The 26,979-nt window shown below is 47.1% G+C and overlaps 1 protein-coding gene across 1 annotated transcript in view; it reads right to left on the reverse strand.

The window, feature by feature from the left end:
* The window catches only part of USE1 (unconventional SNARE in the ER 1), an 86,039-nt gene extending 65,552 nt beyond the window's left edge, over nt 1–20,487 (reverse strand). Inside the window, exon 1 of the mRNA XM_029614145.1 lies at nt 20,278–20,487. Coding sequence (XP_029470005.1) covers nt 20,278–20,379 — 102 coding nt within the window. The 5' untranslated portion in view covers nt 20,380–20,487. The remainder of the gene's footprint in view (nt 1–20,277) is intronic.
* Nucleotides 20,488–26,979: the final 6,492 nt, after the last annotated feature.

Genomic DNA, 26,979 nt, shown 5'->3' on the forward strand with positions numbered 1-26,979 from the left:
CAGGGCTGAATTAGCCATGCTGTATGGGAGTCCCAAGCCTCCTTACACGCTGTTATCTTCCGGTAGCGTGAGTTTGTTGTGGCAGTCGTAGATCACTTCGTGACTGTGTGTAAAATTGTGTGTCCCAGAATTGCATCTCCCGCCGATTGTTTATCTATGCAGTAGTGAGATGTGAAGGTGTGCAGTGAAGACCAAGTGGCTGCTTTACATATATCTACTGGCTGAACGTTGCGGAGATGTGCTACCGATGTCGCCACGGCTCTCAATTGGTGAGCCTTGGGTTGTGCAAGTAGCGGAGCTCCTTTTTTGGAATAGCAAAACTTGATGCATTGTACTATCCAGCTGGCTATGGTACGTTTAGCTACTGCTAAGCCTGGAGCATTTGGATTAAATGACACAAACAGTTGTGATGTCCTGTTTGGGGAGTGTGTTCTCCTTTTATAGTATGCCAATGCTCTTTTACAATCTAAGGTGTGTAACAAGCGTTCCCTGTCGTTAGCGTGTGGTTTGGGAAAAAATATCGGCAAATCTATAGTTTGATTGAGATGGAATGTGGAAATAACTTTTGGTAGGAACGAAGGGTGAGTTCGCAGGACAACTTTGTCATGATGAAATTGTAAATACGGTTCATAGTGTACTAGTGCTTGTAGCTCACTGACCCGTCGTGCTGACGTTATGGCTACCAAAAACACTACCTTCCAGGTGAGAAACTTCAGGTGCGCCGATTCCAAGGGTTCGAATGGCGGCAGGGTTAGTTGTTCTAGGACTACATTAAGATTCCACGGTATCGGTGGTTTTACGACCGGTGGGCGTAAACGTAGAAGACCTTTAAAGAATCTAGATAGTAACGGGTGTTCCGCCACCGAGTGGCTATTCATTGGTTTATGATATGCCGCTATTGCACTGAGATGCACTCTGATCGACGAGGTTGCCAACCCCGAGTCATAGAGAGACTGCAGGTAATCCAGTAGCGATGCTGGGGAACAGTCCGTAGGTGAGATACTCCTTTCGCTGCACCAGTTGTAGTAGCGCTTCCATTTGAACGAGTAACACCTCCTTGTGGACGGTTTCCGAGATTCGAGAAGAATGGTTTGTACCGTCTGAGATACCCCCTGCTCCGTTAAAGATGCCCGCTCAATCTCCATGCAGTTAGATGGAGGGAGGATAGAAGTGGGTGAATGAGCACTCCGTTTTCTTGTAGGAGAAGGTCTGGCCTGTCCGGAAAGCGGATTGGGGTCGTCACTGAGAGCCGTAACAGATAGCTGTACCATGGTTGTCGAGGCCACGCTGGCGCAATGAGTATGAGCTGACTGTGATCCGCTATACATTTTTGTATTGTTCTCGTTATTAATGGGATTGGCGGAAAGGCGTATAGGAGACTTGACGACCAAGGAATTAGGAAGGCGTCCTGCGTTAAGCGGGACGGGCTGGGTCGGACTGAGCAGAATTGCGGTAGTTGGGCATTTTCTTCCGTGGCAAAGAGGTCTATGGTTGGTGTTCCCCAACTGTTGAAGATCTCTTGTAGTACCTCGGGATTCAATTGCCATTCGTGTGGGTAGAAGACGCGGCTCAATCTGTCCGCTCTGGTGTTTGCTATACCCGGAAGATAGGTCGCCTGAAGATGAATGGAATGTCTGTGAGCATGAGAAAAGATTTGAAGAGACTCCCTGCAAAGGGGCCATGATCCCGACCCTCCTTGTTTGTTTATGTAGAACATCGCCACCTGGTTGTCTGTGTAAACCATCACTCTTCGCCCCCGCAGATAGTCCTGAAACGTGAGTAGGGCATTCCGGATTGCCCGGAGTTCTAGGAGGTTTATCTGCAGCTCCTGTTCTGAAGGGGACCAGAGGCCTTGCGTCTCCAGGTGGTCTAAATGCGCCCCCCATCCCTTCCGCGAAGCATCCGTCGTGAGGACTGCATTGTGAGGTGGGGGGTTTAGCGGTGCCCCTTTTTCGAGAGTGGGTTTCCTGAGCCACCAGTCGATATCTTGTCGCATCGGGTTGGTTACTTGAACCCGTTTGTGTAATGGTTGAGAGTGTTGTGCCCATTATCTCTTGAGACCCCACTGCAGGAGTCGCATGTGGAGTCTGGTATTCGGGACCGTAAATATCGCTGCTGCCATATGCCCCAGAATTTTCAAGATGGACCGGGCTGTGGTACATCTTATGTGTTGTAGAGCCCTGAGTAATGAGCACATCTGGAATCTCCTGTCCTGTGGCAGAAAAGCCCTGACTCGAATTGTGTCCAGTCGAGCTCCTATGAATTGTAGGATCTGCGAGGGTTGTAAGTGGGATTTTGGATAATTGATCATTAATCCTAGGCGTTGTAAGCATGTTATCGTTATGCTGAGATGCGACTTCAGGACGTTCGGGTCCGATGCTATTATTAACCAGTCGTCGAGGTAAGGAAATATGGTCAGACCCTGTAGACGAAGGTGGGCCACCACCACCACCATACACTTGGTAAATACCCTGGGGGCTGCTGAGAGTCCAAACGGCAGGACCTTGTATTGGTAATGTTTGTTGCGATACTGGAAACATAGGTACTGCCAACAGGATTTGTGGATAGGAATGTGCGTGTACGCATCCTTGAGGTCTATAGAGCACATCCAATCCTTGGGTTGAATTAAAGGTAGAATGGATTTCAGAGATACCATCTTGAACTTCTCGCGTACCAAGCACTTGTTGAGCTCTCTGAGATCGAGGATGGGTCGATCGCCCCCCGTTTTCTTTGGAATGAGGAAGTATGGAGAATAGAAACCCTGGCCCTTCAGCGTCCGCGGGATTATGCGGATGGCGTTCTGATGGAGAAGATTGGTTAACTCCTGGGCCAGTTGTGGATGTGTTAGGTGTCTCTGATTTAGGGGGCAATGAGGTGTGACGGGTTGGGATAGGAAATGTAACCGATATCCCTCCTTTACGATGTCGAGTACCCATTGATCCGTCGTGATGGCCTGCCATTCGGTCAGACAAGCCGTTAACCTGCCCGGGGGATTTTCCGGTAAACTGGGTGTTGGTGGTGGCCGGGAGTTCAAAAAGACTGTGTGGTCTTTGCCGGAACTGCTGACTGTTGCGGCTGTTGTTGGCGTTGAGCGCGAGGCCGTCCCCTCCTCTGCTGTTGTTGCTGTGGAGGGTTGCTGTTTGGCTGCCGGTTGTACGGTAGATAGTTTTGCTGTCTAAAATTTTGATAGCTCCTGTACTGTTTCCTGGGAAACTGTTGTCGGCGCGTTGAGGAGAAAAATCGTTTCACTGGTGCTGGGGCAGCGAGTGACTGGACCGCTAGCGCTTGATCTTTTAGCTTACTCACAGTATCCTGGAGGTGGTCTCCAAAAAGGTTCTCCCCCGTGCATGGCAAATTTGCGAGCTTCTCATGCAGGTCCTCTCTAATAGCACTAGCTTTGAGCCAGGCCAGACGTCTAGCTGCTATCGCCATGGCTGAAGCCCTGGATGAGTTTTCGAATCCCTCGTATACTGCCCTCAGCATATGTCGAGTGCACTCCTCCATATCCGAAATCACTGCCGGTGTTGACTCCCTAAGGACGTGAACAGACCCTTAGTGGCTTGCAGGCACTCATACATATATTGTACCATATAAAAATTATGGTGGTTGAATTCTCGCTGTCAGCATAGCGTTTTGGTAGACGCGCTTGGCAAAGTCGTCCAAGGACTTATTGTCCTTCCCCGGTGGGGTGGATGCATGCGTCTTCGCTTTCTTGGATTTTTGTAAGGGCGGATTCCACCACTATGGAGTCATGTGGTAGTTGTGGAGTCGCATACATGGAAGGCTTTTGGAGCTTAAATTTTAAATCAGTCTTTCTGGATACAGATTGTAGATTAAAGGGTGTCTCCCATGATTTTTGCAGGACACCATGGAGTATCGCATGAGGTGGGAGAGCAGCCGACTCTCCAGGCGCATCAAAAATCTTTAACAATCCCAATGTTTCTGCCCTTGGTTTCGGTAGCTTTTGAACCTCTAACTTGTAGGATATTTCCCATCTTTGCAATGAACTTGGGATAGGTGAGATCCTCCGGAGGGGAATAAGGTTCCGCTGGTTGCTCTGGAGGATCAGACGGGTATCCTGTTGAAGAGAGAGGCGAGGAATGCATGGATTCTGAAGCCCTTGTCGGGGACGGTGAGTGGACGACCGATCCCTGTGGAGATGGGGGATCGGGAAGATGGTAGATCCCCTTGCGCATACTGTGGAGCCGGGCTAGTGTTGCCTGCCGGGCTCGTAGACTCTGGTGGTAGAGTGTATGTCGACTGTAATGTTTCAAAAAACCCGGCTAGGGAGTGTGTCAAGTCCCAAAAAGCTTTCGATGTATGGGGCGGCATCGATGGGGGTTTTTCCATCTGCGTGGATTGATATGGTACGTCTCCTGGTGGAGGACCATAAGTACCTTCCCCGTCCGAATCTTCACTCCACTCCATTCCTCTTTGACGAGTGGACTGTATACTCCTCGATTTGCTTGATGATGATGAAGAAATTGGAATAATTCCCTGAGAAACCGAGCCCGATCTCTCAGATTTACTCTTATGGCGTGAGGACGAGGAAGAAGAGGATCTCCCTTCTTTATGATGAGAGGCATGATGTCGTTTTGCATGACCAGGCTCCCTAGTGGTGGATCTGGAAGAGCCCGAATGATGCCGATGCCTTTTTTGAGTTGAAGACCGTGTACTGTCTCGGGATTTCCTGTCTGCATGCGTTTCTATACGCTGGTGACAACCTTGTCTTTTGTCCCTATGCGAGTCAGCACTCCGTTGAGGATGGGATACCGCCCGTCCTATTAACTGCTTTGAAGTGTGACCAGAGTGCTCATGGTGAGTGCCCGTGGTACTCCGTGAGGTTCCGCCCTGGATCTTTAACAAGTCGATCCACCTGGGAATTTTTGTCCTCTGTCAGGGATTCTGACCAGGGCTCCCGTTGTTTGGGTGCAGTGATGACCCGGTGTCCGCTGCAGCGGTTTGGCGAGATGTAGGCCTTGGGTGCTGCTGTTGATCTGGAGTGCGATGGTTTCGGCTCCCCTTGTGGTTGAGGCTGCGGCCCCGATTGAATTTTCGGCGCCGAACTGAGGTTTCCCGCGCCGACTGAGACTCCGGCACCGATCGAGATTTCGGAGCCGGGTGCGGGTTTTCGGCGCCGAGTGGATCTTCGGAGCCGAGTGGATCCTTCGGAGTCGAGAGAGGTTTCGGCGCAGAGTAAGATTTGGGCTTCGACTGGGCTGCATTGAACGCTTCGGCGCCGCCTGTGACTTCTCCGGCGCCCTTTCGGCCCTCTTTTGAACCTTTTTCGGAGGTTCTGTGCCTCTATGTGGGTCCTCCCGTTGCGATAACAATAAGGATCGGACCGGGTTGTCTTTGCTAGGCCGCTAGGGTACTAGGCTCAGTCAACCTGAAAGGCCTCTGTTTCCCCACGTGCAGCGGCTCGGAATTAAGACCAGGTCCCTGGTCTCCTTTCTCCTTGGGCTTCCGCTTTGCGTCTCGGATTTTTGGCGACTGTGGGTCCCACGAAGTTGCTCTCTTACCCGCTTTTGACGTCTTGGATTTTGGGCCCGAAGAGGAGTGAGTTGTGGACGCCTTGTCCTCCGCAGAGAGCGCCAGCCAACGGTAGCTCCTGTGTCGACGGGCCCTCGGGGACATTTTCGCACAATGTTCGCAGTCGGACTGGTCATGATCGCGTCCCAGGCAGCGGTAGCAGCGATCATGTCCGTCAGTGACGGACATGATCTTACCGCACGGACACGGCTTGAACCCCGACTTCTGCGTTGACATTCTCTTTTTTTTTTTTTGAGGAGAAAAAGGCTCCGCGTGCGCTCCCGCGCACGGAAAAAAAAACAGACTGAGGAGAACCGTTGATACTGTGCGGGAACCCACGCGCAGCCGCAGAGGATCAAAGATCTACACTCTGCTACAAAGCTCCGCCTTCCTGGGCCCTGATGGACAGTTCCCATACAGCATGGCTAATTCAGCCCTGCTATCGACGGGAAAAACATATTTAAATACAATTATAATTAGCATACATTATAGTTAGTATAAATATAGATAATGTACTTTGAAAATTAGGAGGATGGAGTTAAAGACTGGGTATTCGAAGGGGCCTAGGGGGGTAGGGGGTGGAGGTGGGGTAAGGAAAGATGGAGTGGAAAGAATAGGGGGCTCATGAATAGGCTCGGGCGAACAACCAGGTCTTGAGGTTCTGCCTGAATTTCTTAGAGCAGGTTTCAAGGCGAAGGTGGGTGGGCATAGAGTTCCATAGGGATGGTCCAGCTAGGGATAGTGCACGTTGCTTGGTGGTTTTTAGATGGAAGAGTGTGTGATAATGCTTGCGGTGTAGGGTGCTCTGGAAGAGGAACGTATGTGTAAAGATTCTGAGAACCAGAGCATGTCTGGATTGTGGATGGCTTTGTGGATAAGAGTGAGGGTTTTAAATTGAATTCTGGCTGTGATGGGGAGCCAGTGAAGTTGTTTGAGGATGGGCGTGATGTGTTCTTTTCTGCGGGTGCCAGTTAATATCCTTGCAGCTGCATTTTGAAGTAATTGCAGGGGGGCAAGGTTGTTCTTTGGGAGACCTAAAAGCATAGCATTTGCATAGTCTATTTTAGATAAAATAAGGGCTTGTAGGGCTGTTCTGAAGTCATTGAGGTGCAGAATAGGTTTGAGTTTTTTTGAGGGTGTATAATTTGAAGTAACAGTCTTTGATGGTGGAGGAGATAAATTTCTGTAGGTTGAATTGTGAGTCAAGGGTGACACCTAAGTTTCTTACAAGTTGCGAGAGGACTGGAGGAGAGGGGGGGGAGTTGGCTGAGGGTATGGGTACGTGGATAATGGCTTGTGGTGAGATGATCATGAGTTCCGTCTTGTTAGTATTTAGGGCTAAGTTGAGTTGAGTGATTAGACTGTTGATGGAAGAGAGGGCACTGTCCCATCTTTTTAGGGCGTTAGGGATGGAGTCTGTGATAGGGATGAGCACTTACACATCATCGGCATAGACGAAGTGCGGGAGACCGAGATTTGAGAGTAGCTGGTATAGGGGGAGGAGGTATATGTTGAAGAGTGTGGATGATAAGGAGGAGCCCTGGGGTACACCCCTTGTGATGTCGATTGGCTCGGATTCATGGTTTTCAATCTTTACCTTGTAGTGTCTGTCCTTTATATATGAATTAAACCAGCGAAGAGGGGTCCCAGAGATGCCTATGTCGGCTAGCCTGTCAAGTAATATAGAATGGTTGATAGTGTCGAAGGCTGCAGAAATGTCTAGTAGTGCAAGGATGAATGTATGACCTTTGTCAAAGCCTCTGATGACTAGGTCGGTGAGGGAGAGTAGTAAAGTTTCAGTACTGAAGTGCTTTCTGAAGCCATGTTGTGATGGGAAGAGAATCTGGTGCTGGTCTAAGTAGTTTGCCAGTTGGGTATTAACTGTTTTTTCAAGGACTTTGGCAACGAAGGGGAGATTGGAGATGGGTCGGTAGTTGGATAAATCGGAGGGGTCTAGTTTCGGTTTCTTAAGGATAGGTTTTACTATGGCTAATTTGAGCTGGGAAGGAACATCTCCGATGGACATGGAGGTGTTGATAATATCAGCTAGCGGTTGGGAGATGCTATCTGGGATGGTCAGCAGGATTTTGGAGGGGATCATGTCAGAGGGGTGTGTAGCGGGTCGCATTTTCTTGAGTATGGCAGATATTTCAGAGGAGGAGGTATTTTCGAATGCATCCATTTTGTGATCTATTTCTTTGGGGGTGAATTTGTTAGGTGATGGGGTAAGGGGAAAGCGCGAGGCAAGGGTAGAGATTTTGTTGTGGAAATATTGAGCAAGCTGGTTGCATTTGGTGCTGGGGTCTTCACATGTGGGTGTCTTGGGAGCTGTTTAGGTGAGGTTAGAAATTATAGAGAAGAGGGCTTTTGGGTTGAATTGATAGTTGTGAATTTTGGTGGCATAGTAGTCGCGTTTGGCTTTGAGAGTGTTGGCTCTGTAGTCATGCAGTAGGGTCTTGTATATGGCAAATTGCTTAGTAGAAGGGTCTTTGCGCCATATTTTTTCTTGTGTTCTGAGCTTGTGTTTTTGTAGTTTTAGTTCGGAACTGTACCATGGTTGTTTTGTGTTTGTAGGGGGTTGGATCTCTTTAGTTATTAGGGGGCAAAGTTTGTCAGCTGTGTCTTTGGTGATGTGGTTCCATGAGGTGATGGCTGTTTGGGAATCCGAGAGGTCTAGGTTTTTGAGGTTGTCGGTGAGGGCGTCAATAAGGTCATCTCTGGGACAGGATTTCCTGTATTGTATGGTGGTTTTTGTGTTTGGTGGCTTGGGGATGTGATTGATTGTGCATGAAGTTTTGATAAGGAAGTGGTCTGACCAGGGCACGGGAGTGTAGGTTGTGTGTTGTGGGAGGAGGAGGGAATTCATAAAGATAAGGTCGAGGGAGTGGCCAGCTTTGTGCGTGGGGCTTGTTATGATTTGATGCAGGTCCATTGCGTTGAGCGCAGATAGGAAGGCTTCGCAGCTGTGAGAGAGGGGGAGTGAGTCGATATGGAGGTTGAAGTCTCCAAGGATTATGGCAGGAATGTCTCTGGTGATATTTGCTGCAATGCATTCAATGATGGGTGAAATGCCAGAATCTAGTATGCCAGGTGGTGTGTATATTAGGCATATTTGGAGGCTGGGCGACTTGAATAATCCCACTTCGTACTTGCTAGGAGGGTGATTGGGATTTGTTTAAGCTTAAGGTGTTTTTTAGCTGCTAGGAGTAGACCCCCACCTCTTTTTTTGGGTCTGGGGATTGGGTGGATGTCATATTCAGTGTTGGGAAGTTCATTGAGAAGGACCGAGTCAGTGTCCTTTAACCATGTCTCTGTGATGGCGCATAGATCAGGTTGTTTATCAAGGAGGAGATCATTTAAGATGAGGGTTTTTTTGGTTAGGGATTGTGCGTTGATCAGAAGTATTGCGATGGTAGAAATGCCTAGGAATTGTGTGAGTGGAGTGAGCATGATTGGGAGGAGCGAGTTGTGTTGACGGTGTGTTATAGGGTGGTGGGGTGCTGTGTTTCTGCGGGTATTGTATCGAAGCTTGTATATGGGGAAAGGTGGCCATAATGGGGGGATTGAGGGAGCAGAACAGGACAGGAGTACTGAGGGAGAGGCACTATATGTTCAGTGTTTAGGCTGGCCTGGGTGGGTGTACTGCTGTAGGGGGGACTAAAATTGCAGGGGGTTATGGCTGTTGAGGGTGTGTGAGGATGTATGAATGTCCTTGGAATAATGTTAGGAGGTACAGTAGCGAAATGAAATAGGATTAAGGAGAAATGATGGTCTGGAGGCAGGATTAATCAGTTTGAAGGATAAAGAGTTCAGGATTAAGGTAAGCGGGAGAGCAGGCGTAATGAAAAACAAGTTTTGGTTAAATTTTAATTTTTTTTTTTTTGTATCCTGGTGTAAGGAGTCCTTGGTGGGCACTTCGGGATTGCACGAAGGGGCGCACAAAGGGGCGGGCCCCTTTGTCGCGCTCCTTCGTGCGTGCGATGCCCGGTGCGCGACACCGGGGGAGGGGGTCCAATTTAAAGGCCCAGCGAGGCACCCGAGAGTGATGTCACACGGGCGCCTCTGAGTCGATTGGCTGGAGGGAGCCCCGATGCAGCAGGTAAGCAAGGCCCGTGGAAGCGGAGGGCCGAGGAGCAGAGCCTCGCGATCGGCGGGGGAGCCCTTTGGGGGGAAGGGTGAAGGTAAGAGGCCTTACCCCGACAGGCTTTCAGCGCCGATTGCGCAGGCCCGAGCAGCCGATCCCCCGGAGGTCCGTCGCTGAAGAGGAATTCTAACCAAATATAGTCTGATTGCACCATTAGTGCAGATTATTTAGTCACGTACAGGAATTCTTCTGCTTGCCTTCACAGACAACCCCATCACTGTTCTCTAAGCTGTTAGAAGGGGTGAACAAGTAGGGCAACCACCCTGGGCACCTACCAAGCTGGGGGGGGGGGGGGGGGGGGAAGAGAAGGTCCTCGAGGCCCAACAATGTTTCCCTTTTGAGTCAGTCTTAAGACTTTGCGAGTATGTGAGCCCAAAAGAGAAGGAGGGTGCTGAACACGACCCTTGCTCTGGGTGCCATTTTTGCCCAGAAACTGCCAAGGCTGTCCAGAATACACAGGGGGCATGTAACACAGAGCTGAAAGATGTACAAGCAGGAGGCTAACTGGCCTAAATCAGTGATTATTTATTAAAATAACGTTCTGCAAATGCTGCAATGCAGAAAACCTGGGTTTGATTCCTAGATGGGCCTGGGAAATTGCAGTGGTAGCTCTTGCAGCTATGAGGGAATCCTAGCTGTTGTTGCTCAATGAGGGCACCTAGTGGCCAGATTTATGATCCACAGTTGGAGGGTTCTAGAGGGAGCTCTGGTGTGTGATCCCCAGCTGAGGACTGAGCTAGATAAGTGGGAGGAGAATACAAAATGGTGGGCAAGAAGACCCCAGGATAATTGTGAATGAAGGTTAATGGCACTGTCGCCTGACAAAAGACCGGCTTCATTCAGTTGGAAGCCCAAGACGTGCAGAAGGAAATTGCTGGGCCCAAAAAAAGAGGAGGTCTAATACCCAGAGGACTGGGCAGATAGAGAAAAGCATTCTTCAAAAAATGGAAGAAGGATGCATCTGAAGAAAATAGGAAAAAGTATGAACATTATCAAGTTAAGCATAAAACATTGATAAGACAGGCCAAGGAAAGACTAAGGGGGTCATTTTCTAAGCACTCGAAAAGTCCCTTTTTGCTTGCGATAGCTTGCAGGGGCGGAGTCGGACCTGCGAGGAGATGGACGCAGTGTTAACTTCGCTGGCGGCGATAAGGTAAGCACTGTTATCGCCAGTAGCGCGCCCAATAGCTCCGCCTTTCATGGTGGCGCTATTGGGTGCGAAAGCCGGCAGCGATAACACCGCGGTGGTGGTTTCCAAAGGTGATGATTCAGATGAACTGAACAAAATAACGGTGAATCTGAAAGATTAGTTTATCAATCTGGCCTACTACAAGAGTAGCAAATTACCTGGTATGCACCCCAGGGTTCTGAAGGAACTAAAAAATTAAATTTCAGATCTATTAGTTAAAATTTGTAACCTATCATTAAAATCATCCATTGTACCAGAGACTGGAGGTTGGCCAATGTAACCCCAATATTTAAAAAGGGCTCCAGGGGTGATCTGGGAAACTATAGATGTGAGAGCCCGACTTCAGTACCGGGAAAAATAGTGGAAACTATGCTAAAGATCAAAATTGTAGAGCATATAGAAAGACTTGGTTTAATGGAACACAGTCAGCATGGATTTACCCAAGGGAAGTCTTACCTAACAAATCTGCTTCATTTTTTTTTTGAAGGGGTTAATAAACATGGGGATAAAGGTGAACCAGTAGATGTAGCGTATTTGGATTTTCAGAAGGCGTTTGACAAAGTTCCTCATATGAGGCTTCTAGGAAAAGTAAAAAGTCATGGGATAGGAGGCGATGTCCTTTCGTGGATTACAACCTGGTTAAAAGACAGGAAAGAGTAGGATTACATGGACAATTTTCTCAGTGGAAAAGGCTAAACAGTGGAGTGCCTCAGGGATCTGTACTTGGACTGGTGCTTTTCAATATAAAAATGATCTGGAAAGTAATACGAGTGAGGTGATCAAATCTGCAGATGATACAAAATTATGCAGGTAAATCACAAGTGGATTGTGATAAATTGCAGGAGGATCTTGCAAGACTAAGATTGGGCATCCAAATGGCAGATGAAATTTAATGTGGACAAGGTGTTGCATATAGGGAACATTAACCCATGCAGTAGTTACACGATGTTAGGTTCCATATTAGGAGCTACCACCCAGGAAAAAGATCTAGGCATCATAGTGGATAATACATTGAAACATCGGCTCAGTGTGCTGCAGCAGTCAAAAAAGCAAACAGAATGTTAGGAATTATTAGAAAGGGAATGGTTAATAGAACGGAAATTGTCATAATGCCTCTGCATAGCTCCATAGTGACAACTGTACCTTGAGTACTGTGTATAATTTTGGTTGCCACATCTCAAAAAATATAGTTGGCAGTGGAGAAAGTAAAGAGAAGGGAGACCAAAATGATAAAGGGGATGGAACATCTCCCCTATGAGGAAAGGCTAAAAAGGTTAGGGATGTTCAGCTTGGAGAAGAGAAGGCTGAGGAGGGATATGACAGAGTTCTATAAAATCATGAGAGGGCTAGATCAGATAAATGTGAATCTGTTATTTACTCTTTTAGATAACAGAAGGTCTAGGGGGCACTCCATGAAGTTAGGAAGTAGCACATTTAAAAGAAATCGGAGAAAATTCTTTCACTCAATGCACAATTAAGCTCTAGAATTTGCTGCCTGAGGATGTGGTTAGTGTAGTTAGAGTACCTGGGATAAAGTTCTTGAAGGAGAAGTCCATTAGCTTTTAGGAACCAAGCTGACTTAGGGAATAGCAACTGCTATTTCTGGCATTAGTAGTGGGGGATCTATTTAATGTTTGGGTACTTGCCAGGTACTTGTAGCCTGGATTGGCCACTGTTGGAAACAGGATGCTGGGATTAGTGGACCCTTGGTCTGACCCAGTATGGCAAGTTCTTATGTGAAGATCAGGAGGGCGGTGGGGATGCATTCTCCCCTCTCCCAACAGCACATGAACATTTTAACCAACCATCTTGGAAGTCAGTAAAAATAGTTCTCAGGAGTTTGCTCCCTGGCCGCAGGACAGCGCAATGCTGACATCTCTTGGCCACTTTATTTATATACTGGAACTCAGAAATAAAGAAATAAATAAACCCGCCTTTTAACCGAACTAGTTTAAGTCTGTGGTGACTAACTTTCCAGAGCTATATGATCCCTTCAGTAGCTGAAAATGGCAGAATTACAAGGGGTTTAAATATAGCAGGGAGTTAGCTAGGGCACAGGATTGCCCGTGCACATCAGGAAGTTACAGGCTGCAGTATAATGACGATGTGGTGCCCTCAGTTTAGTAAATGGATGGGACAGGGATTGACAAAGGTTTCTGAGACAGAAGTGCTTTAAAGCTCCAGGAGGCCCAGATCTAGGGCAATGACCTTTAGACGACTACTACAGTTAGGCATGAAAAACGTGGTGGTCCTGCATGCTCTCCTAACCCAAGATGGTGGAGTCCGAAGGAGGAAGACAAAACACAGATCTTGCAGGTGGTCACACTCCATGGCTGGCAGCGAAGACGTATCCTTAGCAGTGTGGACGGAAATAAGTGGAGCGGACAGACTGGACCGGCCAACTGAGGTTTTTTCCCCCCAACAATTTATTGCTTTATTCACCATATTACAGAACGAATAAATTAAACTGTTAATATATAACTCCCCCGCCCCAATTAACCTTACTCCAACACCAAACAGCACTCTGCCCAGATTCTCCAAGGGAATTAAATCAGTAAATGAAAAAAAACCTATGTAAATAAGTAAGCGCCGTTTCTATTCTCTCATTTATCATTCTTTTCCAGCCACGAAACAAAAGGCTCCCACATCTTGTAAAATTTAGAGAGAGAATCATCAGCTTTTCCACACAGAGTTCTCGGCACCGCTAACACACACACACACGCTCTGAAGGTGGAGGAACTTCAGATTCTTTCCACCATGCAGCGATAGCACATCTCACTGCAACTGCCACCCGTGTAGCCGGATGCTGCTCAGAAGAAGATAAACCGGAGGTGGAATGGTCATAGCGGCCCCCATAAACTTGATAACCTGATCCGAGCACGTCCACCACATATGAAAAAAGGTCCCTTTTGCTCCACTTCTCCACCAACACTGACCGCAAGTGGCTGGAAACATTTATATACATGTACAGGAGTCAAATACAGTCTATACAATAACTTATAGCCATCCTCAACGGAGGATGAGGACAGGGATCATCAGCTGATAGGGTGAGGGATCTTTGATTTTTGTCTTTCATCCAGCCCTGCTCCCAAATCCCTTTGCCATGCTATCAAGTGTTTAAGGCTATAAGGGATATGCCTATTCAATAGAGATACTGCCCTAAGATTGTCTATGTTCTCACAGTTCCCTTTAAATAGTGATTTACCCTCCAAAAGATCCCCCTTTACCTCAATTGAGAAAACAAAATGTATAAAAACTTGAGGTAAGTCTAATAGTCCTTTTCTGATATCGGATATTTTGCCACCAGCTCGTAAAAACAGATAAGACTTGCTGGTCTCCCCAAAAGTATTCCAATCTTTCCCGCCTGAAACACTTTTATTCACTTCTGCCCAGCAAAAGAGGGGAGTTGTTTCTTTTGACCTGCCCAGGTCCGAGTCCACTGCTGGTAGAACTGCTGCAGGCGGCTGCCTCCAGGTAACACCAGACAGCGAACGCGCCTTGCTCATTGGGAAGCTCTGCCAGCAGCGTAGAGCCCGTTGCGACTCTCAGGCCATGAAAGGACTGGTTCTTATCCCTAAATCGAAAGGATCGAGAAGCAGACTGCTTGCTTGGTCTATACCTCCTGGTATCACAATACTGAGCCAATAGGAGTCTCCTAGCAACTGAAAGATGAAATCCTAAGATCATCGAAGGCATCTGCAGTGAAGGGGCAGCCTCATCCCCCTTCAGGAAGTTGTTGGACCCAGTGCAGAACTAGCTTAAGCCACCATAAACTGCGAACTGTACTGGCAATACAGAAGAAGTAAAACATGTTTAAAGAGGACTCCCAATCCTTCTAGCCTGAGGATCCTTACGAGAAGTGCCACCTTCTACAGAAGTTGTTCTCTTGTAACCACTGAATCCAGTGCATCCACCTTGGGCATCAAGAACAGGCACTGTGATGGCTCCTGCGGTAGTGGATGGGTGCATGTTAGAAAGCTGGATCTCTATCATGTGTGCCCATTTTCTCATACAGATATTGCATCGTCCTGTAACTCTGAAAACTTTATTCCAGTTTGATTGAATCAAACAGTTACCAACAAGGGCCCTGAACTTGATGGTCGGTGAAACAGATAAGTGTGGGAAAATAATGAAACATAAGTATGGGAAAATAAGTGTGGGAGCTTGCTGGGCAGACTGGATGGGCCGATTGGTCTTTTTCTGCCGTCATTTCTATGTATGTTTCTATTTAGGAGATAAAGTTTCCAGCGCTAAGAAAACAAGAGGTAAGCCAGCACAACTCTCTTCATAGGAAGGTAACAGCTAATGCCACCATTAGCACAGAATCTCCATGCGAGTACGCTAATTTGAAACGCACGTTGTGTGTAAAATTCTTTGCCCACAAAAATGCGCACAGAACAGAAAATTAAACTGCACGTTGTGCCAAGCGCACATTATTGCATCAACTCCATAAAGAGGAAATATGATGGATCAACCTCCCATCCTGCCTCCTAATTTTTTCCTACTTTAAATCTTCCTTCCCAGGGAGCTGCCTGAGCAACACTAGTCCCTCCATGTGGCCAAGGGCTGGAAGAGACAGTCCTCTCTGAGGCAAAGTGCTCTTTCACCTGAACTGGCAGCCCACCTTCCTCCCTCTGGAGATAGAGTAGGTCACCTCTGCTACATGCTCTGGCCCAGCACACAGATTCAAAATAGCATCTCTAGCTTGCAGCCCCTCTCTCAAATCCATTTCAGGTTCCAGCACTTGAAGGCATACTAAACTCACTGAGCCTTAGGATTCACCACATATTTCCACGACTGTCCACTCTTTGTGGCTACAAACTCTCTTCCCTATCTTCTTCCCCAGAGGATCCTTAGTCTCAGCAGTGCTCACAACCGGTCCAGAGGAAGAACTACGCACCAAACTCAGACTTGATCTCCCACAGTGCCACACTCAAAGGACTTTTTGGTGTTATCAAACAGAATCAAGAAGCTGAAATTTCTCTGACATTTGGAAGTCAGTTACTAATGATACAGATTGTTAAGTATATTCCTCTAGGCTGGCTCGGTGGCAGTGCTGTTTGCTGCCATGGAAGAGATCTGGGTTGGATTCCTGGTCTCTGCTCCCCAGGCCAGGCAGGGCTGGGGATGCTGTGGAGGTAGCCCTTGCAACCCCTGGAAGGAGGACACCAAAGCAGAATAGTGGCATCTTTTGGCCAGATTCAGGGTGCCCATGTATCAGGGTCCTGAAGACATCCTGGTCTGTGGCTCCTGGCCATGCTATTGCTGCAATGGGGCAGATGGCGGGGGAGGTGACAAGGAGCATACAGCCTGAAGAGAAGGGAAGAATCCCCACTGACCCTCTGGTGGAAATCCACGAGGGAACACAACAAAATCAGGGGCCTGTTGGACTCAGAGGCCAACGATCTGTCATGACTGCACCAATCAGCCCCCCCGACGAAAGAGACTGTTTCTATAGTGGGTGCCTCAGGTCAGGTACTCACAGCCTCTCCTGCAGATGTTTCACGAAGGTTCCAGGTTGTCTAAGGAGGGGGTCAGTAGCCCCTCAGCCGGGATATGCTTGCTCAGCAATGCGTAGAACGCATGTGTAAAAGATAAGAAATGTAGAATGTATAAAAGCCAGCTCCTGAAAGGGAGGGGCACGCAGTTTCTGAGCCATTGTTCTCAGCTGTGTCTTGCATGCAATAAAAGTCTTTCTTTCCGGACCAAGTTGTCTGGGGCCTCTTTTCTGACGGTAACAGTTGGGGTAGCTTTGGAGGCAGCAGAGGAAGACATGATAAAAAGGAGAAATAGCTTGAAGAGCCTCGACCGAGAACTCATGGAAAGGTAGCCCCAGCAGAGGTTGGTTCCAAATGAAAGCCCAGAAGGAATATGTGCTGGGCCCAAAAAAAAAAAAAAAAGGTCAGTTTCTATAGTTACTACAAGCAATTGTTGTACTTCGCATCACAGATGACATCATAATCTTGGTGATGTAACTTGTGCAACATCTAGTGACAACGTACCAAGCACTCTTAGCTGGTCTCTGGTTACTGAGAGGGGACTAAGAATCTACTAGGGTGAAAAACAAGCATCTTAACGGTAAGATGAACTTTGGTTCTGAATACATTTGGATGCTGTTATATTTTCATATTTAGTTTTTATCCTGAAATTATTATAAGATAGATAGAGAGATACACACACACCTAAAAATAAAAGGTGAGCAAACAAGTCATAAGTTTGCAAGAAACCTAGCTCTGGAAAGCTAGTCACAAATGTATTAAATTGTTAATCCTATAATCTGTGATGTTCATAGACTTCAGCTTCCATATTCCCATGAGGGTGTAATGTTGAGGAGGGGGATACTGGGGTCTGGTTACTTGTAGCAACTTTGGTGCTGGCTTGTGATGTCCATTAGTTTTCCTGCTGGGAAATGGAATTCAGTATTGTGATGTCTAAACACTTTGCATCTTCTGCTGAGGACTAGGCCAGACCAGGGAAGAAATTCCAAATGTCCTATTATGGCATTTCCCTGGATATTCACCTTTCCCAGGACATAGTGAATACAAACATAAGGGAACTGTTTTCCTTCAAGACCTGCTCTTAGGACAGTAGGGGGGGGGGGGGGGGGGGGGGGGGGGGGGGGATGTCAAGGGACTGTTGCAGTAGCCTTCTCTCCTAGCCTGGGTATGAGCAGGTCACCTCTTCCATGTGCACCCAAACACTGCCACTCAAAACTGGATCATCCCATCAGGAATGTCAGTCAAGTGGCCCTACTTCAAATAAGCTTGTGCAGAACAGATTACAGGGGGGGGGGGCATACTATTTGTAACCCTGACTCAAGTCAGCAAGTAATGTGGTAGAAATTTCTGGAGGGTTCCAGCCTTCCAGGTTCACTAAGGGATGTGCTTAGAGGGTTGCTGCTCTATAAAAAGGCTTATCTAAAGGACATAAGAGTTCTGGTACTGCAGAGCTTATGCAGGTTACAGGGTTTGTGCACTTTGCAAAGGTTCTTCCTGTTAGAGAGGGGCAAGGGGAATTGAAGAGATGGTGTTTGCAGAGGGATGAGATAAGGTCGTACTAAAAGGAGGTGCATGTCCTCTAAGGAAAGGATGGGTATTTTGATGAAAGGTTATTTAAGATGCTTTTCCAGGCATCTAGAGAGAGTTGGCCTTGGACTTGGGAGTGTAAGGGCTCCCGAGACAGAAATGGATGGTTACTGTTTGTGAAACAGTTGCAAAGATTCCTACAACCATCCAAGAGGAGGATCCTGAAGTCAAAGGGGCCCTGCCCTTGCTGGGGAAGCTCCTGGAAAGAAGTTTGTTCCGTGCTGCCCAGGAGACCTTGGGGCTAATTGGGATTGTGTGTAATTCCCTCTTCAAAGATAGTCATTTGAAAAAGAAGGGATTTTGCTGATCTTGTTTGAATTTTTGGACTGTATCCTGTGCTTCAATTGAAGATTTCTCCTGTGAAGAATTGTTTTACATTTGGATTTTCAATACATTTTTCTCATTTGGAACCAAGACCTGGGGTGGACCTTGGACTTTTTTGTAGTGTAGTAAGCCTTCCCTTCGGCCTCCTAGAGACTGATCTGGTCCCCGCCGGCGATCCCTGGAGAAGCATGACTGTTCCCAGAGCTGCAGCATATTATTGTTAGGAAGAGAAGAGTGAATAAAACAGTATGTCAAAGCCTCTGTATCACTCCATGTGAAACTACACCTTGAGTACTGAGTGCAATTCTGGTCACCGCATCTCAAAAAAAGATAGTTGTATTGGACAAGGTACAGAGAAGGGCAACCAAAATGATAGGGGAAACTTTCCATCCCTTTTATGAGGAAAAACTAAAGAGGTTAGGGCTGTTCAGCTTGGAGAAGAGATGGTTGAAGGGGGGATACATTAGAAGTCTATAAAATGATAGGAGGACTCAAATAGGTACATGTGAATCAGTTATTTATTCTTTCAGATAATAGAAGGACTAGGAGGCACTCAATGAAATTAGCAAGTAGCACATTTAAAATATATCAGAGAAAATTTTCTCTCACGCAATGCACAATTATGTTCTGGAATTCACTGCCAGAGGATATGGCTGGGGCAGTAACCGTAGCTAGGTTTAAAAAAAGGTTTGGATAAGTTCCTGGAGAAGAAGTCCATAAACTGCCTTTAATCATGTTGATTTAGGGAATAGCCATTGCTATTACTGGCATTAGTAGCATGAGATCTATTTAATGTTTGGATACTTGCCAGGTATTTGTAAGTCTGGATTAGCACGGTTGGAAACAGGATGCTGGGCTTGACAGACCCTCGGCCTCACCCAGTATGGCAATTTATGTTCGAAACCCCTTCTGAACCCTCCGAAGGTAGCCCCCAATAAAAAGGAAGGTTACACTATGGATAGGCTAAGCCAGGTCTGGATTTAACCCTCCATTGCATCTATGAATTTATAGTCCCTATCTCGCCTTTCTTAGAGAAACTGGAATTACAAGTCAATATATGCACTAAATTAAAACCAGGTCTGGCTGAGCCTCTCCTTTAGGGCACAGAGCTATCTGGTCACTTTATATCCATCATAATTACAACACGGATATAACAGTGGTACTCAGCTCCGGAGGTGAGATTTACTAGTGGAGGAGATGGGGCGTGCAACTGACTCCTCTCCAACGGGCCGACTAACACCCACTCTCCCGGCGCACGCACCGGCCCTTCGCCGGTGCACGCGATTCTCTATTTAAATTAGGTGACGCGGTAGATCCGGGTAAAAGGAGGTACTGGGGGACCCTAGCGCGTTCCTAGCGCCTCCTTTTTGACAGGAGCGGCGGCTGTCAGCAGGTTTGACAGCAGACGCTCAATTTTGCCGGCGTTGGCTCTCGAGCCCGCTGACAGCCACGGGCTCGGAAACCAGATGCCGGCAAAATTGAGCATCCGGTTTTCGGCCCAACAGCCGTGGGCCAAATTCAAAAATTTTTCTTTTTTACTTTTCAGCTTGGCTGCACATTTTACTTTCTGTATCCCGCGCGCATACCTAATAGGGCCATCAACATGCATTTGCATTTTGAGGGCGCTATTAGGTGCTGCAGGTTGGACATGCGTTTTCCTCCCCTTACTGAATAAGGGGCAAGGGAAAACGCGCGTCCAAGAGCATGTAATGTATCGGTGTGATACCATACCTGTCACTGAATCAGCATCTGAATAACTCTGAGCTATTCAACGGAGCTTTCCAGACCTTGAAAAAAGGGGCAGATATTCCCTCACCCTCACAATACCAAGGGAGATTGGCACACATCACATTTTCCCGCTTGATCAAGAAATGCATTAACTAGTTCTCCTCCTCTACCCTTCATGGACCGTAATAGTACCACTCAACATCGGCCTTAATAAGACCAACGATCCCAAGCTAAAGCTAGCAAGGGATATTAGAAACCACAGCTTTCCATCTCACCTTTTCCAGCCGCCACTCGCTCTCGTCCCTCTTCTCCGAGGCCAGGGACTCGCATCGGGAGAGCAATCGCAGGAAATTCAGCTCCAGCCGGGAGCCTGCCATGGCCCGGCCCTAGGACAGCGAGCCGCCTCCTCCTCCGATCACCGAAAACCCGTGGCCATCTTGAGCGCAAGCGGAAATGTAAAAGGGGGCGGAGAGAAAGGAATAGCGGCCATCTTAAGTGTGGGCTGAAAAGGGGCGTTGCAGGCAGTGATGCCAGATTGGGCTACTTTCCTTTCCGTGATGCGGAAAAAATATTCTTTTTTGCGGGTCGGGCTAGTTTTGTGCTGGGAGACTGGGTAGCTGCATGCTCGCAAGTCTTCGAAATTGCTGACACCCTTTTCTTTGCTTCAGGCAGCCCAGCCAGCAGTCGCGGATGGATGACATCTCGGCAAGCAGCCAATCAGAGGTGACAGCATTGCAGGGCAGATGCAGAAGGCGACAATTGCTGCGGAGTAGCGGGCCGGTGGAGCGCGCTGTTAGCCGGGGTTTGGCCGCGCGTTTTCGGCGTTTTCGAAGCCGCGCGGCCAACCCCCCCCCCCCCCCCTCCAAAAAAATAAACCTAATAGCGCCCCCAACATGCAAATGCATGTTGGGGGCGCTATTAGTTATTCCCGCGCGATCCAGAAGGCCGACGTTAATCGCGCGACCCAGAAAGCCGACGTTAATTGCTGCCGGCGCCGCGGAAGTGTACAGAAAAGCAGAAAAAACTGCTGTTCTGTACACCCTCCGCCTTAATATCAAAGCGATATTAAGGTGGAGGCCCCAAAATTTAAAAAGCAGCCTACGGCCCAGAAGACAGATGCTCAATTATGCCGGCATGCGTTTTCTGAACCCGTGTCTGTCAGCGGGTTCGAGAACCGATACCAGCAAAATTGAGCGTTGGCTGCCAAACTCAGTGACAGCTGCCGTTCCTGTCAAAAATGAGGCGCTGGGGGCGCGTTAGTGTCCCTAGCGCCTCTTTTTACCGCGGGCCCTCATTTGCATACTAAATCGCACACACAGGAGTGTGGCCTGTGCGTGTGTCAGGAGAGTAGGCGCTCGCCTCAGAGCGCCAGCTTTCCCACAGGTTTTACTGTATCAGCCTGTAGGGAAAGAAAAAGGAGGTGGGGGCAGCTGCACAGACAGGCCGAGCGCACTGTTTAGCCCCTGTTTGGCCACACGTTTTTGATGCGCTACTATTATTTATTTTATTTATTTAGAGTTTTTATATATTGGCAATCATGAAAACATATCTTGCTGGTTTACATAAAACGGGAGTGCATTATAAACATAAAACTAGAACTGTGGTGACCGGGGGTACAGTTACATTTAACAGGGGTAGCCGAACTTGGAGAAGGAAGAAGAGAGGAAAGAATAGAAATAGTTAAATATACAAATTAAATGTTATATACAAAAGGCATGGTGTTTTACTATTACCTCTTCCAGCCCATACAATAAACTGCGTGGGAGAGCTGGCGCTCCAAGGTGAGCGCCCACTCTCCCAACACGCGCCCAGGCACCTCTCCTGGGTGCGTGATTCAGTATTTAAATTAGGGCCTGCGCTAATAATGAGGCGCTAGGGACAATAGCACATCCCTAGTGCCTCATTGGCGGCAGCTGTCAGTGGGTTTGACAGCCGACACTTGATTTTAGCAGCGTCGGTTGACAAACCCTCTGACATCCACGCATTCGGAACACAGACACTAGCAACATTGAGCTTCCGTTTTCCAACCATCAGGCAGATTATTTATTTATTTTTTTAAATAAGATTTTTTTTTTTATTGTAGGGCCTCCGACTTTATACCCTCTGACTTAATACCAAAGCGCTATTCAGTTTTTTTCTGCTTTTCTGTACACTTAGCCAGTGCCATCTGAAATTAACTCCGGCTCTCCCACACAGTTTACTGAATCGGCCTGTAAGAGAGAGCTCATCCAGCATTCCTCATCTCTCCATCGTGCCGCTTTCATCGCACCTACTGAATTCTCTCCTCATATAGACCGTCAGCCTGTTGATCTCCCCCCTTTACCTACTGAAGCTTCCTTAGCACCTAGCCAGGAAGGGGAAAAAGAGATAAGTGTAATTAAGAGAAGACGCCTTTTTTTTGTACGTGAGGATTAGCTTTCTCTACACTCCACTCTTCTCCTCTCTCCCTCCCCAAGCCCAGAAATGGCCAAGATGCAATTCCAAAAATGTATCACAAATTGCAGTATGGCCTAACACGTGGAAAAAAGATGTAGTTAGTTGTGGTGTTAAAACCCTATGATAGCATACAGTATGCTAGCACCTGGTGTGAGATTGCCCCTAATTTAACTAAATCCCACTCCAACTCCTCCCCACCCAAACATTTGCATTCACGGTATGCGTTACCATACTTTTCGCATGCATTATAGTGATAACGCATTAATATATGCATTAACGCACTAATGCATTTTGATGAAGGATGGGGCAAGATAGGATTTTAGACAGTGGTGGGGAGGAGCCAGCTGTCATGGTACATGTGGGCACCAACAACATAGGAAAATGTGGGAGGGAGGTTGTGGGAGCCAAATTTAGGCTCTTCGGTAGAAAGCTGAAATCTAGAAGCACTAGGGTAGCTTTCTCTGATATAGTCCCTGTTCCACGCAGAGGTCCCCAGCGGCAGGCAGAGCGGCAGCGTCTCACTGTGTAGACGAGACGATTGTGCAAGGACGAGGGATTCATTTATATTTATTTATTTATTTGAAGTTTTTATATACAGACATTCATCTGGGATATTACATCAGTTTACATTAAACATTAAAAACTGTGCATGAAATGCGGTTGACATAACAAGAGAACAGGTATATATAGAACAAATTAACGGGGGTACAAGCTTAGATGTATGCATGATAAATATGGGAGACAGGGAAGTTGAACGTAATGGTAACTTAAGGATTAGGGGTATTACAATGAAAATACAATGCTATTTGAGATGAGGAAGATCTTGAAACAAGGAAGCTGAGAATCTGTGCTGGGAGTGAAGGGGGTGTATGATTAGGTGTACGCTTGTGCGAATAACCATGTCTTTAGGTTTTTTTTAATGCTTTTAGGCAGTCTTCCTGGCGGAGGTCTACAGGCATTTTGTTCCATAGGGCAGGGCCAGCTAAGGAGAGAGCACGTGCGGTGGTAGAAGCTAGATTGTGTTTCTTGGGGAGGGGGGTGCGTATGGAAGCAAGATATTGGCTCCGAGATGGGTTGGTGGAATACTAGAGAGTCATTGAACCAGTTCAATTCAGGGTTGTGGAGTGCCTTGTGTATGATGGAGAGAGTTTTGTACTGGAGTCGAGATGCTATGGGTAGCCAGTGCAGTTCCTTGAGCACGGGTGAAATGTGTTCGTTTCTGCATGTGTTTGTAAGTATTCGTGCAACTGTGTTTTGCAAGATCTGCAGTGGGTGAGTGACGTTTTTAGGAAGGCCTAGGAGAAGTGAGTTACAATAATCAATTTTTGAGAATATAGTAGTTTGCAGTACTGTGCAAAAGTCAGGTTGGTGGAGTAAAGGTTTCAATTTCTTTAGGGTGTGTAATTTAAAGAAGCATTCTTTCAGGGTGGTGTTGATGAATTTCTTGAAGTTGATTTGGCTGTCTAGCATGACCCCTAGATCTCGCACTTGTTGGAAAGCGGGATAGATAGAGATTGTGGGTGATGTAGGAGGAGGTAGAGGTCTGATTTTGTGGGGAGATAAGCATTATTTCAGTTTTTGCCATGTTAAGGGCAAGGTGGATATTGGAGAGGAGTTGGTTGATAGCTAGAAGGGTTGATTCCCAGATGTTCATAGCTTTAGTCAGTGTGTCTGGTAGTGGGATAAGAATCTGAACATCATCTGCATAGATATAGTGGGGAAGTTTGAGGTCGGATAGAAGATGACAGAGAGGTAGGAGATAAATGTGAAAAGGGTTGAAGATAGAGAGGAGCCTTGTGGGACTCCTTGGACAAGAGGTATAGGTTTGGACTCGTGGTTTCCAATTTTGACTTTGTAGTTTCGGTTACTAAGGTATGATTTAAACCAATTTTAAGCAGCTCCTGTGATCCCAATTTCATGGAGTCGTTGCAGGAGGATATCATGGCTGATAGTGTGAATGCTGATGATATGTCTAAGAAGGCTAGGATATATGAATGTCCTTTATCTAAGTCTTTAATGCAGAGCTTTCCAAACTTTTCATGTTGGTGACACACTTTTTAGACAAACATAATTTCACGACACGGTAATTCAGTCCTACTAGTAAACCAGAGGTTAAAGGTTAAACGAACAAAACATATTTCGACAATTTATGTATGTTTCCTTAAATATATACATAAATAAAATGTTTCACGACACAACCTATCTCATGAAAACCTTAAATTTATATTAAAAATATATATTCCAAGATTCATGTTATTGTATAATTTATGAGAAACAATACTAAAAACAAATTGTCTGTCCCCCACACCCTCATCTCTCTCATCCCCCAGCACATGTCTGGCCCCCACACACTCATATCTCTCCCCCTCAAGCACATGTCTGTCCCCCCAGCACGTTTGCCCCCCACTCACTCATCTCTCTCTCCCCAGCACATGTCTGGCCCCCACACTCATGTACCTCGTCTTTTTGATTGTTGCCAGTTAAGTGCTTCACTCCCCTTCCATGATCACCAGACACTGCTGCTTGCAGTCAGTACTCCTCATGGCCAGGCCTCATTGGCAGCAGCAGCCAATGCAAGGATGGCTGGGCTTGTTCCACCCACCAAGCCCCCCCAAAAAACACGATTGACAGCAAAAATCACCCAATAATAAGCAACCCATAAACTGAAAAAAAAAGTGAATCTCTAGAAAAAAAAAAGCCCCAAACTCGCATCAGAGTTGACCGGGCTTGCGCGACACACCTGCACACTGCAGGCGACACACTACGTGTCCCGACACACAGTTTGGAAAGCTCTGCTTTAATGAGTCGGTCAGACAGGGATGGGAGGAGGGTTCCGTACTATGGAATTTCTGGAATCCGTATTGAGATGGGGAGAGAAGGTGTGAGTCATCTAGGTATTCTGTTAGTTGCTTATTGATTGTTTTTTCCAGAATTTTTGAAATGAAGGGGAGGTTTGATAGGGGACGCTAGTTGGAAGGGTCGGTGGGGTCAAGCTTGGGTTTCTTTAGTATCGGCTTGACTATTGCTTGTTTGAGGGGGTTGGGTACCAAACTTGAGGAGATGGAAGCATTTATGCTGCTGGCAATGGGCTGGGCTATTATGTTGGGTATGGAGAGTAGGTGTTTAGTGGGTATTGTGTCGGATGGGTGAGAGGAATGGTCTGGATTTCTTAAGGATTGATTCAATTTCCAGGGCAGTTGGTGAATTCTAAGGTGGTCAGGCCTTTGGGGGGAGGGAGATGGGCTGGGTTGAAGGAGATTCTTGTGGTTTTTGGTTGGTTGTCGGGGAGGGAGGGAAACGTGTAAGCAGTTGTTGACTTTGTCTTGGAAGAAAAGTGCGAGTTCCTCGCATTTTGTTTTGGCTATATCCTTGGGAATAGCTGCCGTTGTAGTTTTGGTTAATAAGGTGACAATCATAGAGAGTCATGGGTTGTATTGGAATTGGTGTATTCTGGAGGAGAAGAAGTCCCTTTTGGTTTATTTAGCCTATCCCTGTAACAGTGTAGTGCAGATTTGAATCAGGCAAGAAGGGTGGGGAGGGATGTTTGCGCCAGGCCTTTTCAGTTTTTTTTAGGTTCCGCACTTAGAGAAGATAAGGCCATCACGGAAAGATTAACTCATTTCTTTGCTTCAGTGTTTACTGAAGAGGATGTTGGGGAGATACTCGTTCCGGAGAAGGTTTTTCATGGGTGATGATTCTGATCAACTGAACAAAATCTCAGTGAAAGGAAAATTGGTTCTTACCTGCTAATTTTCATTCCTGTAATACCACAGATCAGTCCAGACAAGTGGGTTTATTCATCCCTATCAGCAGATGGAAGCAGAGGACTCAAACTTTGGGCACTGCTACATATCTGAGAATGCCACCTGCAGTCCCTCAGTAATGACCTGTACCCAAGCCAAGATAATTTAACAATAGGGCGAACCAAGCCCCTGGGATGGATACCCCTGACTGGATAACCACCAACCTCAGTCAACAGAGGAAACCTCAGAACATTGTTACAAATTCAACCTAGCTTTGAAACCATTTTCATGTGAGCCTAAAGGCCCAGCAGCAGAAACAGCAGTCTTTCGGCACAGATCCCAAGAGTGGGCCTCTGGACTGATCTGTGGTATTACAGGAACGAAAATTAGCAGGTAAGAACCAATTTTCCTTTCCCTGTATGTACCTGAATCAGTCCAGACACCTGGGATGTACCAAAGCCCCCCATACCGGGCGGAACCCAAAGACCCACTCTCGGCACACTCACCAAAGAAGTCGCCTTGGGCGCAACATCCAAATGGTAATGCTTAGTGAAAGTGTGAAGCGAGGACCAAACCGCGGCCCTACATATCTCCTGAGAAGACACCAGTTGACACTCTGCCCACGACGACGCCTGAGCACAAGTGGAATGAGCTTTAAGCCCCACCGGCACTGCACAGCCCTTAGAAACATAGGCTGAGCAAATCGTATCTTTGAACCAGCAAGCTAAGGAAGCTTTAGATGCTTTTTTGGTCCCTTGAATAGCACAAAAAGATGAAGTTGGTGACCTTCACATAACG

This window comes from Rhinatrema bivittatum, chromosome 8, assembly GCF_901001135.1.
Source record: "Rhinatrema bivittatum chromosome 8, aRhiBiv1.1, whole genome shotgun sequence".
NCBI lineage: Eukaryota > Metazoa > Chordata > Amphibia > Gymnophiona > Rhinatrematidae > Rhinatrema > Rhinatrema bivittatum.